This window comes from Ostrinia nubilalis, chromosome 15 (assembly GCF_963855985.1).
Source record: "Ostrinia nubilalis chromosome 15, ilOstNubi1.1, whole genome shotgun sequence".
In the NCBI taxonomy this organism is placed as follows: domain Eukaryota; kingdom Metazoa; phylum Arthropoda; class Insecta; order Lepidoptera; family Crambidae; genus Ostrinia; species Ostrinia nubilalis.
Window position 1 is genome coordinate 2297724 of NC_087102.1, and position 22117 is coordinate 2319840.

The window sequence follows — 22117 nt, forward strand, 5'->3', positions numbered from 1 at the left end:
CTAAAATCACTAGACACAAACGGTCTTATTCATAATAAAATGCTAATATAGGTTTAAAACCTACATTAGCTAAAACGTTTGATAGGCTTAAAACACTCTTATAAACCTCTGATAAAAAACGTTATTCATAATCGTTTATAAACCTTTGATAGCTAAAACAGAGTTTAATATTTTCTTTCCACAGACTATACAAAAAGAATGAACGAAAACAGCTTTTTTGGTGATTTAACTTGATGGACCATGTAAAATCATAGACAAATCGCAGAAAAAAAAACCAAAAAATTGGCAGCTGTGACGTTTTACTTACTGACATTGACATTTGGCACGAAAATTTAATAAAGTTTTCGGTTTTTTCGATCAACTCCCAAGTTTTATCAAACTTTTATAAAACTTGGGATTGTATGTTCTGGATTCTGTACCTCTTACCCTGTACTCTGCAATAAGCTCTTACGACGACCCGGCTAGTTACATCGGATACTAATTATGTCCATGACGAAGGAGAACAGACCGCCTAAAAGGCAACGATCAGAAAACTGGTTGGAGGAAGATAAGGTAGTACTTATTTTTAGCCTGATAAAGTGCCTACTAATTTTTGTAGCATGGTTTTATTTATGTTTGACGCCTAGTGTTTGCTTTTCAGTATTTGCTGAAAGAGTTGGTGAAAGAAAGAGTAAATGCAATCGAAAATAAAAATACAGACACTAACACGAATAAACGGAAGGTTGCGGCTTGGGCTGATTTACAAACAACGTTGGTACATCTTTTGATTTCTGCCTTCAATATAAAATTTTGCCTTTACCTGTAATTCAAAATCCTGTCATTTCTTTTTCAGGTTTAATTCAATGTGCGCTGGTATGAACCGCTCCATTACCCAGTTAAAATCGCAATGGAGCCTCATAAAAATCAGTGCGAAGAAAGACAAGACCATTGCTAGGCAGGCTCAAATTAAAACTGGCGGTGGTCCACCATTATCAGTGCCTGACGATAGGGCTGATGATATAGCATCTTGGTTGCCCAATGAATTTGTAGTCGATGTTAACAGATTTGACTCGGACTCAAATAAAAGTGAATTAATTAACATTCAAGAGGAGGAATCAACTCAAAATACGCAAGATCAGGAATTGATAAATAATGAAGAAATCCAATATGAATTGGTGGTACTTGATGAAGAAATAGAAGATACACATGCTTGTACTACTAGAGGCATATTGGAAGATAAAGAAAATAAAAAAGTAGAGGCAAAAGAAAATAAAGCAAAACCTAATTTTAAAGCACCAGCAATCAAAAAAAAAAAGGAAACTGTTAAACAAAGAAGGCTTAATTGATTTAAGCAAAGTTAGGATTTCCGAAATTGCAGAAACAGAATCAAAATGCCGGATTGAACTGCATGAAGTTCAAATGGAAAACGAACGGAAGAAAGGGAGAAACTTGGATCTTGAGCATCAATTATTACAGGAAAAACTTAAATATTACACTCACATTAATAAAGAATAATAAGTCTTTTGATGTTAAAGTTTTTCAAGTACTAACAGATTCTAAATAATAAGTTAGTTCCTCCCTTACTTCTGTTTGTTTTTAATTTGTATTTTATGCAGTTCCAATCCGCATTTTGATTGTGTTTCTGCAATATATTTAGACGGCTATGAATATGTTTACTAGTCATAACTTAATAAGAGTTTGAGATTACTATTAACTAGCTGTTGCCCACGACTCCGCCTGCGTAGACTACTATTTCTGTAACCTACAGGATCTGTGCATTTTTCCAGGATAAAAAGAAGCCTATATGTTATTCGAGACTATATAATCTATCTGTTTTAGCAATTTATTTGTTTATAAGAATTGAACTGTGATTTTTAGTAAGTAAGTTTAATAATTGTACTTAAATTAGTGATATAAAGTAAATACACATATGCCTAGTCACAAACATTCGCCTTTATAATAATAGTGTAAATTATGGTTATTTTGTTTTAAATGTAGAAGGTTGATAACCTCCGAATAGAAACGTTTATACTTAAGCAATTTCTTTGTTTTAAAGAATTGAACTGTGATTTTTAATAAGTAAGTTTGTTGAAACTAATTGTACTTAAATTAGTGATATAAAGTAATTTGTTTTGAATTTTTGCAGAATAATTGCTTTTTTAAAGAGAACTACAGGTTTTGTTTTTGTGATAGTAACAAATTGGACTGAAAATTGAAATACAGGTATTTTTCAATCAAATATTCTTTTTATTTTCATTAAGATGCCAGGAACAGTATCTGAAAAATTAAAATACAACATTTTCATGAACTCAAATGACATTACATAAAAGTAAATCGTTGGAATTTATCAAAATGTATTTTAGTACCATTCAAAAATGTTGATTTATAAAATTTTGTAGTATCAACTGCGACCTACGCCTCAACAATGAAGGTCGGTTGTCGTGAACACTGTTCTCCGTCGAAAGTTGCGGAGTTACAGGGACCTGCTCCATATGTTGTTCTGAAAAATATTATGAATTTGTCAACATTTTGTCATAAAGATTTGTATTCCTTATGTACAGTCAAATTGATAACATTTACCTAACAATGTGTCATTCATATCAATGGCTATATTATGTAATACAGCCAATGCTATGATCACAGCTTTTCCATTTTGGAGGCTTACTGGTAAGCCATGGAGTAGGCATTGGAACCGCTGCTTCCACACCCCAAAACACCTTTCAACAGTGTTCCTAGTTGAGATGTGAGCATTATTGTATGCTTCTTCTTCTGGACGACTAGGCCTTAAAATAGGTGTAAATAGATATGGCAGAAGAGGGTAGCCCGAATCGCCAATAAGGCGTCCTCTAAACTGCCTATCCTCAAATCGTTGTTTTATATTGCTCTCCATAAAAATTCGACTGTCATGTGTACTGCCTCGCCATCTAGCCACTATATCCATTATTTTGAGGTCAGCATCACAGACAACCTAAAATAAAAAAAACAGTATCCTGTAGGTAATCCATCCAATAATATAGTGTTGAATGTTGCTAAAATTTAGATCATACAAAGTAAAAATTATAGACATTATTAAAACAAATCTTTCTCTGTTGTAAACTGTATAAAATCAAAATATATTTTACCTGAACATTCAGGGAATAATAGCCTTTTCTATTAATATAGTACTGGGCCATGTCACCTCCGGTTTTTTTAATTTTAATGTGGGTGCAATCTATGGCTCCTATCACCCCAGGAAAATTTTTAATTGCTCTAAATTTGGCACTAATTCTTTCCTGCTCTCCTATAGTGATAGGCATTTTGATGAAGGAATTTGCCTTATTCGCGATTGCATGCGCGACTCTGGCGCATATCCGGCTCACTGTCGGCTGACTTAGGCCATGGAGGTCACCAGCATCATCTTGTACCTGAAAATGTATGAAAATAATTATAGCAGCCACGACAAAGGGATAAAATAAAACACTTTTTTGTGCTTACCTCACGACGTCCCCAACATCTTATGGCCACTAAAACTTGCAGTTCAGGACACGTGCCACCACCTCTAGCGCTCTGAACCAGATCATCTTCCACCAAATCTATGATGGTGCGCACTGTGTCCTTATTGAACCTATATTTTATTTTAAAATTTAGGTCCCGCAAATCGAATGGGTTGCTTCGTTGGCGGTAGAGCTTTCTACGTCGCGCTGGGTCGGCATTATTGGCTAAATGCACAATTGCATTTATAGCATTCATTTTCACAAGCAAGGATCACAGCAAGGATATTTTGAATAAATAAACCAACGAAGTGACATTCATATGAAATGACATTTATAAAAGTTAGGTTAAAATAGGTTTATTAGAGCTTTAAACAAGGCCCGAGCTCTCGATAACTTATCACACAGTTATAAGAGGATTTTAGCGCTAAATGACGATTATGAATAACAATTTTTATCAAACGTTTTATAAACCTCTAATAAGCATTTGATAAAATGTGAAAAATGATTATGAATAAGACCGTAGATTTATACAGCTAACGTTGTACAGACGACAGCAAATCAGACTATAATGTCACTCTCGGCACTTTCGAGTTGTTGTAAGCTGATATTGTTATCCCATTGTTGATAATCAACCCCCGAAACAATCATGCCGCCCAAGACAAGTGGCAAGGCCGCCAAGAAGTCAGGCAAGGCTCAGAAGAACATCTCCAAAACTGACAAGAAGAAGAAGAAGCACAAGAGGAAGGAGAGCTACGCCATCTACATCTACAAAGTGCTGAAATTCACTTTTGTTGCAAAATAGCCTGTATTACAACGTGAAAAGACGTCACTGTGTTTAGCTTCATGTAACTACTGTCGTCTTTACATAAGTACTCGTATTTTGGTTTAAAAGAATCAAGCGAGATTTTCAATGATTTTTTTTTGTTTCATAAGTCCATCATTTAAACACGCAATTTTTTATAAGTAAACTAGCTTTTGCCCGCGGCTTCACCCGCGTGAAATTTCGTTTGTCACAGATCGTCATAAATTATAGCCTATTATGTTATTCTGGGTTATAAACAATAATACTGCAAAGTTTCATCAAAATCCGTTCGGTAGTTTTTGCGTGAAAGAGTAACAAACATCCAGACATCATGACATCCCAACTTTCGCATTTATAATATTAGTTTATTATTTATGTATTTCCACGAGACTTTAGTCAACGGTGTCGATGGCGATATGATTTGTGGGCGGTAGTGTTGTGGAAGTATCGATGGCTCTATCAATGTAAATGTCGACTTTTTTGACAACATATCTCTCGTAGCTCTAACATAAGCTAAATAACATTGTCAACACCGAACAGTCTTTCGGTCTTATTCATAATCATTTTTCACATTTTATCAAATGCTTATTAGAGGTTTATAAAACGTTTGATAAAAATTGTTATTCATAATCGTCATTTAGCGCTAAAATCCTCTTATAACTGTGTGATAAGTTATCGAGAGCTCGGGCCTTGTTTAAAGCTCTAATAAACCTATTTTAACCTAACTTTTATAAATGTCATTTCATATGAATGTCACTTCGTTGGTTTATTTATTCAAAATATCCTTGCTGTGATCCTTGCTTGTGAAAATGAATGCTATAAATGCAATTGTGCATTTAGCCAATAATGCCGACCCAGCGCGACGTAGAAAGCTCTACCGCCAACGAAGCAACCCATTCGATTTGCGGGACCTAAATTTTAAAATAAAATATAGGTTCAATAAGGACACAGTGCGCACCATCATAGATTTGGTGGAAGATGATCTGGTTCAGAGCGCTAGAGGTGGTGGCACGTGTCCTGAACTGCAAGTTTTAGTGGCCATAAGATGTTGGGGACGTCGTGAGGTAAGCACAAAAAAGTGTTTTATTTTATCCCTTTGTCGTGGCTGCTATAATTATTTTCATACATTTTCAGGTACAAGATGATGCTGGTGACCTCCATGGCCTAAGTCAGCCGACAGTGAGCCGGATATGCGCCAGAGTCGCGCATGCAATCGCGAATAAGGCAAATTCCTTCATCAAAATGCCTATCACTATAGGAGAGCAGGAAAGAATTAGTGCCAAATTTAGAGCAATTAAAAATTTTCCTGGGGTGATAGGAGCCATAGATTGCACCCACATTAAAATTAAAAAAACCGGAGGTGACATGGCCCAGTACTATATTAATAGAAAAGGCTATTATTCCCTGAATGTTCAGGTAAAATATATTTTGATTTTATACAGTTTACAACAGAGAAAGATTTGTTTTAATAATGTCTATAATTTTTACTTTGTATGATCTAAATTTTAGCAACATTCAACACTATATTATTGGATGGATTACCTACAGGATACTGTTTTTTTTATTTTAGGTTGTCTGTGATGCTGACCTCAAAATAATGGATATAGTGGCTAGATGGCGAGGCAGTACACATGACAGTCGAATTTTTATGGAGAGCAATATAAAACAACGATTTGAGGATAGGCAGTTTAGAGGACGCCTTATTGGCGATTCGGGCTACCCTCTTCTGCCATATCTATTTACACCTATTTTAAGGCCTAGTCGTCCAGAAGAAGAAGCATACAATAATGCTCACATCTCAACTAGGAACACTGTTGAAAGGTGTTTTGGGGTGTGGAAGCAGCGGTTCCAATGCCTACTCCATGGCTTACCAGTAAGCCTCCAAAATGGAAAAGCTGTGATCATAGCATTGGCTGTATTACATAATATAGCCATTGATATGAATGACACATTGTTAGGTAAATGTTATCAATTTGACTGTACATAAGGAATACAAATCTTTATGACAAAATGTTGACAAATTCATAATATTTTTCAGAACAACATATGGAGCAGGTCCCTGTAACTCCGCAACTTTCGACGGAGAACAGTGTTCACGACAACCGACCTTCATTGTTGAGGCGTAGGTCGCAGTTGATACTACAAAATTTTATAAATCAACATTTTTGAATGGTACTAAAATACATTTTGATAAATTCCAACGATTTACTTTTATGTAATGTCATTTGAGTTCATGAAAATGTTGTATTTTAATTTTTCAGATACTGTTCCTGGCATCTTAATGAAAATAAAAAGAATATTTGATTGAAAAATACCTGTATTTCAATTTTCAGTCCAATTTGTTACTATCACAAAAACAAAACCTGTAGTTCTCTTTAAAAAAGCAATTATTCTGCAAAAATTCAAAACAAATTACTTTATATCACTAATTTAAGTACAATTAGTTTCAACAAACTTACTTATTAAAAATCACAGTTCAATTCTTTAAAACAAAGAAATTGCTTAAGTATAAACGTTTCTATTCGGAGGTTATCAACCTTCTACATTTAAAACAAAATAACCATAATTTACACTATTATTATAAAGGCGAATGTTTGTGACTAGGCATATGTGTATTTACTTTATATCACTAATTTAAGTACAATTATTAAACTTACTTACTAAAAATCACAGTTCAATTCTTATAAACAAATAAATTGCTAAAACAGATAGATTATATAGTCTCGAATAACATATAGGCTTCTTTTTATCCTGGAAAAATGCACAGATCCTGTAGGTTACAGAAATAGTAGTCTACGCAGGCGGAGTCGTGGGCAACAGCTAGTTAATAGTAATCTCAAACTCTTATTAAGTTATGACTAGTAAACATATTCATAGCCGTCTAAATATATTGCAGAAACACAATCAAAATGCGGATTGGAACTGCATAAAATACAAATTAAAAACAAACAGAAGTAAGGGAGGAACTAACTTATTATTTAGAATCTGTTAGTACTTGAAAAACTTTAACATCAAAAGACTTATTATTCTTTATTAATGTGAGTGTAATATTTAAGTTTTTCCTGTAATAATTGATGCTCAAGATCCAAGTTTCTCCCTTTCTTCCGTTCGTTTTCCATTTGAACTTCATGCAGTTCAATCCGGCATTTTGATTCTGTTTCTGCAATTTCGGAAATCCTAACTTTGCTTAAATCAATTAAGCCTTCTTTGTTTAACAGTTTCCTTTTTTTTTTGATTGCTGGTGCTTTAAAATTAGGTTTTGCTTTATTTTCTTTTGCCTCTACTTTTTTATTTTCTTTATCTTCCAATATGCCTCTAGTAGTACAAGCATGTGTATCTTCTATTTCTTCATCAAGTACCACCAATTCATATTGGATTTCTTCATTATTTATCAATTCCTGATCTTGCGTATTTTGAGTTGATTCCTCCTCTTGAATGTTAATTAATTCACTTTTATTTGAGTCCGAGTCAAATCTGTTAACATCGACTACAAATTCATTGGGCAACCAAGATGCTATATCATCAGCCCTATCGTCAGGCACTGATAATGGTGGACCACCGCCAGTTTTAATTTGAGCCTGCCTAGCAATGGTCTTGTCTTTCTTCGCACTGATTTTTATGAGGCTCCATTGCGATTTTAACTGGGTAATGGAGCGGTTCATACCAGCGCACATTGAATTAAACCTGAAAAAGAAATGACAGGATTTTGAATTACAGGTAAAGGCAAAATTTTATATTGAAGGCAGAAATCAAAAGATGTACCAACGTTGTTTGTAAATCAGCCCAAGCCGCAACCTTCCGTTTATTCGTGTTAGTGTCTGTATTTTTATTTTCGATTGCATTTACTCTTTCTTTCACCAACTCTTTCAGCAAATACTGAAAAGCAAACACTAGGCGTCAAACATAAATAAAACCATGCTACAAAAATTAGTAGGCACTTTATCAGGCTAAAAATAAGTACTACCTTATCTTCCTCCAACCAGTTTTCTGATCGTTGCCTTTTAGGCGGTCTGTTCTCCTTCGTCATGGACATAATTAGTATCCGATGTAACTAGCCGGGTCGTCGTAAGAGCTTATTGCAGAGTACAGGGTAAGAGGTACAGAATCCAGAACATACAATCCCAAGTTTTATAAAAGTTTGATAAAACTTGGGAGTTGATCGAAAAAACCGAAAACTTTATTAAATTTTCGTGCCAAATGTCAATGTCAGTAAGTAAAACGTCACAGCTGCCAATTTTTTGTTTTTTTTTTCTGCGATTTGTCTATGATTTTACATGGTCCATCAAGTTAAATCACCAAAAAAGCTGTTTTCGTTCATTCTTTTTGTATAGTCTGTGGAAAGAAAATATTAAACTCTGTTTTAGCTATCAAAGGTTTATAAACGATTATGAATAACGTTTTTTATCAGAGGTTTATAAGAGTGTTTTAAGCCTATCAAACGTTTTAGCTAATGTAGGTTTTAAACCTATATTAGCATTTTATTATGAATAAGACCGCTAGTGATTAACTCAGTCAGCGCCTGTCCTGAAGTATGGGATCGGCACAAGAGGGGTGACATTGGCATATTATGACGTGACAGAACGTATAGACCCACTACAACGATCTGTCCCATCAGTGATATTGACAGGGGGGCGCCACCGTCAATACTAGATCGCTGGTTCCCCTGTCAATGAGTTTGGTGGGACAGATCAGTGTAGTTTATCAATACCAACCTAAAGCATATCTGAAGTCTCGCTGACGTTTGATGTCTCAAAAACACCCTTCCGTGCCGCTCCCGTACCTCAGACACTGACTGATTTAAGTATTAGACATATAGTTGTAGGTTCAAATTCCGCAAGGGACAAAATGTCAGTGAGAAGCTTGAAATGCCGGTACCTGATACACGCAGCCAGGCCGTCCGCGATAAGGTGACGTCACAGCATTATAATCTAGCCCTGACTGGGTCTGAGTCACTGTTTAGCTGACATTAGTGCTTAGGCCGTCATTCAAACAGGATTTAGGACTGTAGGTCTATTTGTCTAGTGACGTAACTTAAGCGGAGTTTAAGGTTGGGTTGCACCATCTTTCTTTAACTTTAACAAACGTCAAAAATCTGTCAAAGTCCATACAAAAAGCACCGGTTATCGTGAAAATTACGGTCAAAGTTAGGTGGTGCAACTCAGCCTAAGACTTCATACAAAGTTCTTAGAGTAATGCATTATATTCTAAAGAAAAGTTTACATTTAATAGAGCGTGAATTTTAATATGAGTTTGACATGATAAATAGTTATCAATATTTTTACTTTAAAGATGAAAAATTTGTAAAAAAGATCATAGGTGCAAATGCAATAATTCAAAGTTAAATAGTTGCATTAAAAATATACAGGGTGGAAACGATAAGTGATCTCACTCGATTATTTCTAAACCATACAAGATATCGAAAAACTGGTTCCTGATCCTGAAAGTGCTTTACGAGCTCTTTCAAACGGCACCAATAACAGGTTACAGAATAAACTGGATCTATCCGAAAATTCAATGTTTCCGGCTTCCATACATTTAGTACAGCCTCATAATATTAAAAACTACAGAAAAAGTGCTTCACGAGCTCTATCCTACGGTATCAATTTTAAGTTACAGAATAAACTGGATCTATCCAAAAATCCAATGTTTCCATCCCCCATACATTTAGTACTACCACAGTCATGGCACTCATCTCTTGATACTTGATACAACACTTTATAGCAAGTAAAGCCTAAAACTAATTTTTTCCTTGAATAATTTTAAATAAAAATGCAATTTACGAGTTTTTTTTAGGTTCATTATTTAATTTTAAAAAATTACACTTAATATTGTGCGGTTGGCATACATTTAGTATGGAAGCTGGAAACATTGAATTTTCAGATACTTCCAGTTTATTCTGTAACCTGTTATTGGTACCGTTTGAAAGAGTTCGTAAAGCATAACATATTTAACAAAACAAACATGTTTAACAAAATACCACACAACCTTGTCGAATTACCAATAAACAAATTTAAGATACATATAAAAAATACCCTTATGTCCAAAGGGTACTACAAGGTTCGAGACTATATTGATGACAAGGATGCGTGGTCAGTTCAGTCTGCACATATTTGATGTACTCGAATTTGGTTATTCTTAGCGTTAGATATTTCCCGGCAATTAGTGGTGACTGAGTTTGTTCCGGCGTTTCTTCTCAGCACTTGCCATATGTTTGTCTCGAAGCGCTGGTAGGGCCCAAAAGATAAGGAGACATGTAAAGTGCCCCATAAGGGCTAACTTTTCTTTTTTATTATTTTCTATAATATTTTTGACGTTCATAAGTGCCACTTGTGGTCTAAACTGAATAAATACTTTTGATTTTGATTTTGATTTTGAAAGCACTTTCAGGGTCAGTGACCAGTTTTTCGATATCTTGTATGGTTTAGAAATTATCGAGTGAGATCACTTATCGTTTCCACCCTGTATACTATAGATGACGCAGTGGTTGAGAATTACGCTAGCAAGCCAGAGGTCGAAAGTTCGCAGACGGACGTGTCTGTAGGTACCTACATATTTCTAGAAGGAAAATATCTATAGTTGTACAACACTTTACATAATGAATAAAGCTCCAAGTTTTCATACATTGCTGAATAATGAGAATCCTCATAATGACTTTGAAAACAATGGAAAGGACAGACCACTGTTAATTGAACTGACAACAGCACATCAGACTGTACATTTTGTTGCAAAGTAGACCTTAATACCGCTGAATAAGATGCCTCAGTATTTAGTACTTGAGAAACTAACTCGATTTTCTGAGTATGGTAGTAGGTAACGTCACTAGACTGTCCCAAAGTCGACGAAAACTTTTTCTATACCTACTTATACCCTCAGAAACTAGTTTATTAAGAAAAAGTATACAGGGTGTCAGGTGCCATAAACCCATTTAGTTTATTAGCCGACACTAGCACAAAATAAAATTTATAAAATCAGATTTGTATATAAATTAAAATAATAAAAATGATGATATCAATTTTCTGACTTCACCATACGATTTATTACTTATAAACCCATTTACCCAACACCCTGTATGTGTCTAGAAATAGTCTTCCTAAGAGGCAGTAGTGGTAAAGGTTTATTATTAATGCGTTTTCTTACCTACTTACTCCATTGTACGTCTCGAGTCTGTCCCAAAGTGGAAGAAAAACTTATCTATAATTATTCCCTAAGAAACTAGTTTATTCCAAGAAAAAGTGTGTATCTTTAGGACTAGTTTTTCTAGAGGCAGTATTGGTAACTAGGTTTTATAATAAACTAGCTGACCCGGCGAACTTTGTTCCGCTTTAATGGCAATAAATAAGCAGACTTTTTTTTTATTTCGAACGGGATAAAAAGTATCCTATGTCCTTCTCTTGGCTCTAAACTACCTCCCTGACAATTTTCAGCTAAATCGGTTCAGCCGTTCTTGAGTTATAAGTGGTGTAACTAACACGACTTTCTTTTATATATATAGATACATTTTGAATCCGTTTCTTACCCACTTACTTACACAATTCTGGGAATGCCTATTTGTAAGTTACAGCGCTTTAGCTAAAAAGGGGAGGAATTGACGACTTGACCATAGAATTTATAAGTTAAGTCTCATAAATATAGCCTGACCAGGAACATAAAAACCCTCGCCATGTTGCGGAAAACTAATGGTACTAATTTCTTTTAATGGCAACAGTAACTGAAAACTTCATTGACATGTCACCTTGCATGTCAGTCTATTGCTGTCAAAGTGTAAACAAAGTTTATTTTAAATGTGCGCAATTGGTTTTATGAATTAAATTGCTAAAATATTTTTATAGTCGTGAAAGAAAAGTGGTTCACAATGTGTTAAAGTATTTGTCGAAGAGAAATACTAAGGGTTTGGACAATATTTTCATTGAATAATGTTTCCGACAAAGGTTGTCAAATTGACTGACCATGTTTATCGTATAGTACAGTCCACTATGAAAATTAGCTGTGGTTTGTTTCAACTACCTATTTTAAAAATTTTTGTCACTTCTAAGTGTTGAATTTTATGGGATTGGGAAAGAAGTACCGAGTTTGAAGCGTTCATGAGCAGACATTGCAGTTGAATATTCAAGTTCTGAATTTGATTATTGATGAATAATAAAATAAATTCTACTAGCTCGATTGATGGTTTCATTTAATTTATTTAAATCAGGTTACCTATAATAATATTTTTTCGTTAATTTATGAAAATATCAAATTAGCCCGTAATCCTGAATCCTGATACATAAAGTTAGCCTATTAATTTAACACAGGTACGACTGTACTCAGTGTTGCACTATCAAATGCAATTGACGCGCCACTATGCCAGGGTTTTTATGTTCCTGGTCAGGCTATAAAAGCTGAATCTACAAAAACGTTTAAGTTTTTTAGCTTGTAATTAAAACTATGTTGTGACGAAACTATGTCTCCGAAAGACAAAATGTTGCCAAACTTTTCCCAGTTTGCGGCCAGTAAACAAACTTGCTCCAACTTGTTCGTCATTACGCGACACGTGTTTTGCAGCAAGAAATATATTGCATGAGCAACCCTTGGGAAAGATTTTCGTTTGCTTGTTATTTGTTTTTCTATGTTGCAGGCAGTTATAACGTTTCTATACCCAGCTTGAATATCCAATAATCATCCAATAAAGTAAAAATCTGTTGCTTGAAAATAAATTCCTACCCAGATAGCTATACCTGAGTAGGTAATATGTATTTCGTGTCTTTTTATTTTAGGTTTATAAGCAAAGGCCTTCATTGTGATACTTCACAGTTAGATGCTGATAAGCCCCTTTAGACAAAGTTGTAGACAAATGTCCAATGCAAAATGGACATCATAAGACTGTGTCATAAGTATGTATGTATTAACTTATACTACTCAACACCTGCTTACTTAGGCTGAGTTGCACCAAGTCACTTTCACTTTGACAAACGTCAAAAATCTGTCAAAATCCATACAAATAGCACCGGTTATCGTTATAGTTACGGTCAAAGTTAGGTGGTGCAACCCAGCCAGATTTTTCACAATTAACATTACATTAGGTACATAATTTAACTTACACGACGTATGCTTTCAACATCTGTTTACTGTCTTCAAGAATACCCAATTACTATTTTTTATACATTTTGCAAATTGAAATCGAAATTATCAAAAGATTTCCAGAAATTCCAATATTCATACAGTTATAACGACGTGTTACAACTTTCTACGAATTTAGTAAAATTATTACATGAACGTCTCCTACTTGTGAGTCATCGCGTTGTCCCGCCAAAGTTACGTTAAGGTTTTGCCACACTGCATGCGTTCTGCGGTCTGCGGTCAGGGAAGTGAACGAAGACCGCATCATGTATGAACAATATTGTCGGTCAGGGCAACAATCAGCGGTCCTGGCAAGACAATCTATCAGCGGTCGTGAGAAGGCAATCTGACAGCGCGGTTTGCGTTCTTTGCTCAGATGGCTTAGTGTGAGTTTATCAAACGTCGTCCCTAGTGAGCGCGTAAAAAATGTCATTAAATAATTTGTGATCAGTGTGCTTACCATGAGTTTACGTTAGGTGTGCTCGCTAGCGACTACGTAAAAAAATGACAATAAAATGTATGACAGATTGTGCAGCGCCCCTAACGGCTACTTTCAAGAACTAAAATTTTCATAGACTTTTTTGACGCACTCGCTAGCGAGCATACCTAACGTAAACTCATGGTAAGCACACTGGTGAAGGTCGCGGGAGGCGCCTGGATGCGAGCGGCGCAGGACCGGTCTTTGTGGAAATCCTTGGGGGAGGCCTTTGTCCAGCAGTGGACGTCTTTCGGCTGAAACGAACGAACGAACGAACGATTTATGACAAATTGTACAGCGCCCCTAGCGGAAACTTTCAAGAACTAAAATTTTCATATATTTTTTTGCGCTCACTAGGACGTTGATGTAAACTCTCACTAAGACTTCATTGTTCATCCGTGATGCGAGCTGCGTTCACTGTGACCTGACAGTTGACCGCAGAACGCATGCAGTGTGGCAAATCCTATAAAGGGGTAGGATATTTGAAATTCCAAATTAAGTAACTCCAAGCCGATAGTAATTACTTAGCGACTTAAACTCCGGCAACTTGTGTTCGAGTTGTAATTTAATTTAATTGATTTTGGGAACATTTCTTGTGTGGTATGTTTGATCATACATGTAGCATTCTAATTCTTCGAGTGGGAGAAGTACAATAAGTAAATCTGTTTTTTATTCAAAGAAACATACAACTCTGCAAGAAAGGTAGAGTTGTATATTTTAAATCCTTAAGTAACTAAAGTGTTCCAAGTGATAAGAATTTGAAAAGTAAAGTGTCAAAACCATCAGTTAATGTAAGATTTTAAACTTTCGCGTTCCATTTCAACTAAAACAGAGAAATACCCGTGTTTCTCTACATCAGTTAATGCCTTTAAGGCGATTAGAGTCCTCAATCCGCGCCAAATGGGCATTTTGTAAAGCCTACTCCTCTTTTACTGCTGGACAGAAATAGTTGAAAAAAATATATGTTATACAACAGTTCAAGGACTACATTTGTGACGTTTGAATTTTCGCTACGTCTCTTTGTTTTGGATTAAAAAAATAAATACGGGACATCGATTTTTTACTTAAATTCCCTACTCCTCCAAAACGGCTATGTTAATTTAAAAGATTTTTGCACGAATAGATTAGGAATTCTTTAATCTTTAAATGACACGTTGCGTTTTTCAATCGAACATTACTTTCATTCATAAATTTTACTTTTGATAAATTCCGAACGTTTTGCTGTTGAGGGGGCCTTCGCGGGGTGCGGGCGGCAGTCGGCCGCTGGCCTTCAGACGGGGAGGTTGTGTCACTCGCTGCAAACTGACATTAGCGATCAAAATGAATTTTTTCTTTGGCTGAGTTGCACCACCTGACGTGACCTAACTTTGACCGTAGCTTTGGCGATAACCGGTGTTTTTTGTATGGAGTTAGACAGACTTTTGACGCTTGTCAAAGTTGAAGTAAGATGGTGCAACCCAGCTTTTGTTCGACAAAAGATTTTATGTCAGAATTGTTCATAGAGTACGTGCAGTCAGACGATACAATTGAATTATGACGCGCTCAGACGCTATTTTCTACCTGAATAGAATCTATTAGTGTAAAAAAACTATAATTGACTCCAAAACAACTGCACTAGATAAATACAAGTAGAAAAATTATTACGTTATTTATTTACTAGGCCTTTGCAATCAGTATCCAAATTAGGAGCTAGTCAGAATATTTTTCATACTTATTAGAATTAGATTTTCAATATGTTTCTTCGCGAAAATACCACAATTAAAAATAACACCTGTAACGCCCCTGGGTCTGCGGGTGTCTATGGGCGACGGTAATCATTTACCAACAGGTGATCCGTTTGCTCGTTTGCCTCCTGTCACATTAAAAAAAAATAAGATAAAGTGGTACTGAATTGTTCTACAGAGCTTATTAAAAATTTGGATACTGATTACAAATTAGCCATTTTCGGAGTCGGTGGCAGCCTACCTTTTGGTGATTCGTTTTGGAGTTGGTTTTATTTTTTAGTGAAATTAATCTATTTCATGCCTTTAGTACACTATAGGTACTCAGTAGACCTTGTTGTTGCCACTGAAGGTGCATAGGTACTCTACATTATACCGGTATAGGTGCATTGATACCATATTTTTCATGTTAAGTGCAAATAAACTTCCCTAAATTACCAAACCAATAACTTTACAATTACTTGTTTAATTGACATATAAAAATATCCTGTGTCCAATATTTTTTGATAATGTAAAATTGACGGACCAAAAGTCTTTTTTTAAGAAACTAGCCTATTCCTATGGCCACATTCCACCTCCATCATCAGACCCTGCAGTTTACCTTAGAGAATTGAAGACTCATGATTTTCAAAGTAGCGTACTTACATAACATTAGGTACTTGCTTATACAGGGTGTCCCAAAAACAATGGATAACCCTTCAATCATCGATAGGCCTCGCCATGGTCTCCCTAACGTCCAATTTTGACCCCAGTAAAAATATCACCGTTTTCAAGATTTTTAAGTTTTTGTGCATTTTTAGAAAATTGTAATGAAATTATTTAGGTATAATAATAAATAAATACAAATCAAACGAGCCTAAACTCGATGGAATCGTTTAATCCCGGAGTTGCTATGGGGCCACTGGCATTCCAGCTCTACCATCAGATCAGCTCCATGTCATCACAATATTGCATTGTCACCCGAATTACATGTATATCCGAAATTTTAACTCAATCAATTGACGAAGGATTTCTAATAAAAAGACAAATACATTTTCAGTTTATTCTTCATAAGTGACACAGAGAGAATGACAATAGACAAAAGCAGAAACATTTGCTTTTTTAGGCCATAGACAATACTAGGTACTAATGCGTTCCAATAGGGATGATGACTGGGTAATGAAATCGAAATTCTATTTAGTCCGCCAGACAGATAATTAGAAAATATTAGACTCATATTTTTTAATTTTTTCCATAATCGAATAATTACAGTATTATAATATTGAGTTGAAATGTCGCGTGACGTCACATTTGAGTAAAAATTCTACTCAAGCGTGGCGTATCGCGCCATTTCAACTCGATGTAGCACTGTTATTATTTAATTATGAAAGAAAATAAAAAATATGAGTCTAATATTTTCTAATTATCTGTCTGACGAACAAATAATTGAAATTTTGTCATCTAGCCTAGTTGTCGTCAGGAAGTTGGTCTAACTAATTCAGCTTGCAAGATTCCACCCGAACAAACGTTTATATAATTACCTACATACATCATAAATTGCAAGCTAAATAAAAGCTTGTAATAAAGTCGGGTTTGTTCAAATTTCGAGAACGACTGAACCGACAAAAGCATTAGAAAATTTACGAAAAATAAAATAAAATTTTATCCCGTACAAAATGTTCATGGATTTTGTTATTTTTATTAAATACCTTTACGCCTGAGTTAAATGACACCGACATCAAGGTTCATCAATTTAAGTTTAAAATAATAGGCAGTAATGTATGAAGAAAGAGCTTCTATTCTGTATCTACCTATGCCCGTGTATTTTTGATCGGTGTCAAATCGGAGTTTTTGGTGCGGGGTACGCGGGTGTTGCACGCGGCGTGAAGGTCAAACGCCCAAGGTCATTGAGGACTCTAATCGCCTTAATTAAGAAAATGTAAAATGTAAAGATACAAATCCATGATTTAAAGTATTTTTGTAATATTTACTGAATTCTGCAGCTCTACGTGACTTGAAATCTTTCTTTCGAAGGGTATCAGTGCAGTCCAACATATTTCAAAGAGGCATCTCACTGCGCTAGGTTTGTTGTCATATTGTATCAGTTTATACAGGGTGTTAGGTAAATGGGTATATGAGCCGACACTAGCTCATGTTAACATGGGCATATAAATGGTATGGTGAATTCAGAAATTCGATATCATCATTTTATTTTTTTGAATTTTCATACAAAATAAATTTTATAAAATCAGATTTGTATGAAAATTAAAATGAAGATATCATTTTTCTGACTTCACCATACCATTTATATGCCCATGTTAACACGGGCTAGTGTCGGCTCATATACCCATTTACCTAACACCCTGTAGTTAGCGCAATTAAGCGTCACAGAGCAGTTACCATGTCTACCTTTCTATACACATATTTACACATGTACACACAGTAAGATATAATGTTTTTCATAACATGAAGTGAGCACAGTTCCCACACAAGCGGTGCAAAGACAAAACAGCTGAACTACGACACGCGCCATTACTGGGAAAGTTGTAGGGCTGGCCCTTCGGGGAAATTTGCCTTTGTTTGCAATACGGGGAATTATCTTTGGTAGAGGGTTTCGGGGTAAAACGGGAGTTTTGTTAACGCCTCTATATTGTTTGTGACAAGAGTGTCTGGAATAGAGATTCCAGAATTATCGGTATTTTTGTTTTCCCATTGGACTGAGCCGAAACGATTCAGTTCCAGTTAAACAAAAAGTGGATACCTGATTCGTGGTAGTTTGTAACACTTTCAGGATACTTATATTTATTGGAATTTTCCAGGAATAATGTTTTACTGCGGGTACTATGATAATATTATGGTTTCGTATTAAATAAATAAATCTATTCTGTACCAGTGTAAAGGACACAGTAAATGTTTGCACGACGTTATTTCAAAATACAGACATAATTTTATTAAAACTAATCTCATTATCTTTTGTATAAATGACATTCTTTCACATTCCATTCCCAGATAGTTGCGTTTTGAAGAAAACCCAGCCATACCAACTTCTGTGTCTTAGGGCCACGTTCACATCTTTGAGTAAAGTGTCAAGTAGGCTACTCGTTGCTTAGGCTGAGTTGCACCACCTAACTTTGACCGTAGCTATAACGATACCGGTGACTTTTGTTTGGATATTTATTTATTTATTTATTTAAAGTAAGATGGTGTAACCCAGCCTCGAAGGCTAGTCACGAGGTACCTAGCTATGAAACCATGACACTGACAAGACTTTGACGCTAAAATGCTTCTTACTTTTACTTGCTAAATAGTGTTAATCAGAAAACTACTTATGACTCTACTCGGTGCTTGTGAAAGAGGTCCTTAGCCTTCAATTAAATGTTCACAGTTGCTTTCCTCCATCGAAAAAAGTTTTGGGCAGCAAAAAAAGGTTTTTTCCACTTGTGCCGACCCTAGAGGGTAGAGACTCCGAGAGGGAAACTTTGGTCAACTTCCGAGGGCGCGAGCTGTCGGACTGATGTCGGTGACGTCACAGTTTTATTAAAGCGACTGATAGCCGCTAAATTACCAACTTAAATTGTAGAGTTGATGCTGCTAACTTACTTAGGTATTTGAGTAAGCCACGATCTCGGTTTGTGACTGAAAAACTTTATAAAGAAAGAAAAAATGTTTTATTTGGTACTTTTCGCGCACGATCAAAGACGTGGCTTAAACTTAACTATTATGAGACAGTTAAGTATATTGTTTTAACTTTAATGTTTTAGTTGTAATAGGTTTTTTTTTCTTCATAATTTAATGTGCTTTTTCTACATAATTTAATGTGCTGTTGGCTGTAAAATCTAGCTACTCAAAAAAGGTACTGTTACAATGAAAAAATGGTGCTAATTTCAAGTAAATTTTGCTTGCCTACACAAACTGCGAATTATTGTTTTATTCCTAACCAATTTTTATACTCTTAATAGTATAATTTAATCTTCTTAATATTGAAGTTAAAGTAAAAAGTTAAATAATATCTTACAACGACCGCTCTACCTACTGACGTATATTACTTCAGCAGACACAAGCATCTCCTTTGTGCACTGAAAATCCAACATGGCCGACGCTTCCATTTTTAAATTTTCCATCGCGAATACTCTTCACAAAATTCCTTGGAACACAAAACTGTTCCTGTTTTCTTGCACTTACTTGTTAGTTCAGGAACACATTGTTTCTTTAATACCTTAGTTATTAAGGTCGCAGCTGCTACAAACCAATTAGGTTCATCGGAAGGCTAATGAAATTGTACGCGACTGTACTTGAGAAGTGCAGGAAATTTGATCTTGTGGTTGCGGGAATAGAGCTAAAATTGGCGTGATTTGAATTGCGCTGTTTTCAAATTTCTGTTCTTAGGGTTAATAAAATATGATAATACCTTTGTAATACTATTTGAATTACGTGGTAGATAAACAATACTCTTTATTTTTTTTTATTTTAATAATGTCATAGTCATAGTATCTAATGAGAAGGCTTGTAACTAAATTATTTATAGTTTGGTAGGTACTTCACTTCGAACCTGCAGATTGTGTATTTTGAGGTTCAAGAAAATTTTTACTGGAAAGCTTAAATTCTGAATTTGCTAATTTGAAGTCCAACATTTCTGATACACCATCACTAAAAACTTTTACTTCATTTTATGGCATCTTATGTAATTTTAAGTGTCAATAGGGGTGGTTTAGCAACAAAAATGTATACTAGTCTGATTTGCTATCTACTTGAACTGTCTTTCAATCGTATTATTAACAATTTGTAAGGCATTCTATGCCCGTGACTATCAGGACTCTACGGACGCTATAAATAGCCTGACCGGGGCTTAGCGGTGATCCCGGAGGAACAGCGGAGGAACTCGGTAATTAAATGTGTGGCTGACTGTACTTTTGCAGCTTTTCAACGTATTTACGTAATCTAAATATATACATATAACTCAAAGGTGACTGACTGACTGACATATTGATATAACAACGCACAGCCCAAACCACGGGACGGAGCGGGCTGAAATTTGGCATGCACGTAGATGTTATGACGTAGGCATCCGCTAAGAAAGGATTTTACGAAACTCCGCCCCTAAGGGGTAAAACGGGATCCACGCGTACGAAGTCGCGGGCGGCCGCTAGTATCTCGTAAATCTTTAGGTTACAATAGTAGAAACGACTGGAATTTTGTGAGTTGATTTGAATCCTTCTAAAAGTTAGTTTCATGATACAGTTTCAGATATCATGTCATCATCATCACCTGTCTTCGCAAATGGACCTGAAGGCTAACAGGGTCTTTAGTCACGTTAATAATAGCTTGCAACTATGAATTAAGGAAGAATATTATTGGCAAGAGAAATATTTACAAACAAGTAATTTTTTAAGAAAGATAATATTGACAGTTGCTACGTGTTAAATGCAAGTTCATGAAGTTCTGATCTTCGCATTTTATTCCAGTTTTTTCAACTGGACAAGTAGAGTTTGTAATTAGGCAATTTTCAGTAAGGTAATTATAACGGGACGTCTTATTCATTTAATTAAACATAGTCAAATCACTTCACACAAATAACTTTAATCTTTTTTAGTAATTCAACCAAACATTAGTTCAATTTCTACTTCCAAAAACAGTTCGACCGCATTATATAGATAGATGACCCACGCTGAACTGTCCCACCAAACTCAATGACAGGGGGGCGCTACCATCGTTCAACTATAATTATGGTTTCCAACATGGCAAAAATCGGAACCAGCGATCCGGTATGGACGGTGGCGCCCCACTGTCAATGTCATGCATAGGACAGTTCAGTATTTTGGAACTATAGTAGATACAAAAACTGCCAAACGCCAAATTTACCTAGTTTATGATAAACAATGGTGGTCGTTTATCAAAAAGCTCAGATCCAGCCGATTGCGCCAATTTGTACCATTTTAACCCACTCGCACTTAAACGACGGACTGGCAACCCTTTATTTCGGATTAGGGTTGCCAACTGAAACGTATCTAAATGTTCTTCAACTATTTGTACTCTGTGCTCTTAGCAATTGCTTTTGTTTTTTTTACCTTATCAAAATGAAGGTTCGTTCGTTCATTTTCAACCGACTTCAAAAAAAGGAGGAGGTTCTCAATTCGACCCGTATGTTTTTTTTTTTTTTATGTTTGTTACGCGATAACTCCGCCAATTATGAACCGATTTGAACAAATATTTTTTCGGCGTATAGGTAATACCTCAAGGGTGGTCCCATTTAAATTTTATAATAAAAAAAACAACCCCCAAGGGTGGAAAATTGGGGATGAACTTTTTTATACGCAATATCTCCGCCGATTATGAACCAATTTGAACGATTATTTTTTTGTTGAATAGGTACTATCAAAAGGGTGGTTTCATGCGTATTTGAAGAAAATATTTCACCCCCAAGGGTGGAAAATTGGGGATGAACTTTTTTATAATATACATTAAGAATATGGTCTCAATGTACTGCCTAGTGCCTACCTTCAGTGGTAACTGGTAACATCAAGGTAATAATTAGTTAACTAAAAAGCAAGAAATAAGTAAAATTTTATAAAAAAAAATAAAACCGACTCCA

General features: G+C 35.4%; 3 protein-coding genes across 3 annotated transcripts in view; 1 reads left to right on the forward strand and 2 right to left on the reverse strand.

Moving 5' to 3' along the window:
- The window catches only part of LOC135078595 (uncharacterized), a 183728-nt gene that overhangs the window by 95456 nt on the left and 66155 nt on the right, over positions 1-22117 (reverse strand). The window lies entirely within an intron of this gene.
- Positions 2243-3980, reverse strand: LOC135078420 (putative nuclease HARBI1). Its single transcript, XM_063972985.1, has 5 exons — positions 3454-3980; positions 3102-3383; positions 2560-2947; positions 2346-2479; positions 2243-2256 (listed from the first exon to the last, which is right to left on the reverse strand). The coding sequence occupies exons 1-4, from the start codon at positions 3706-3708 to the stop codon at positions 2349-2351; spliced, it is 1056 nt and encodes a 351-aa protein (XP_063829055.1). The 5' UTR covers positions 3709-3980; the 3' UTR covers positions 2243-2256; positions 2346-2348.
- Positions 4804-6566, forward strand: LOC135078422 (putative nuclease HARBI1). The gene is made up of 5 exons (XM_063972986.1): positions 4804-5318; positions 5389-5670; positions 5825-6212; positions 6293-6426; positions 6516-6566. Exons 1-4 carry the CDS (start codon positions 5064-5066, stop codon positions 6421-6423), a joined length of 1056 nt encoding a protein of 351 aa, XP_063829056.1. The 5' UTR covers positions 4804-5063; the 3' UTR covers positions 6424-6426; positions 6516-6566.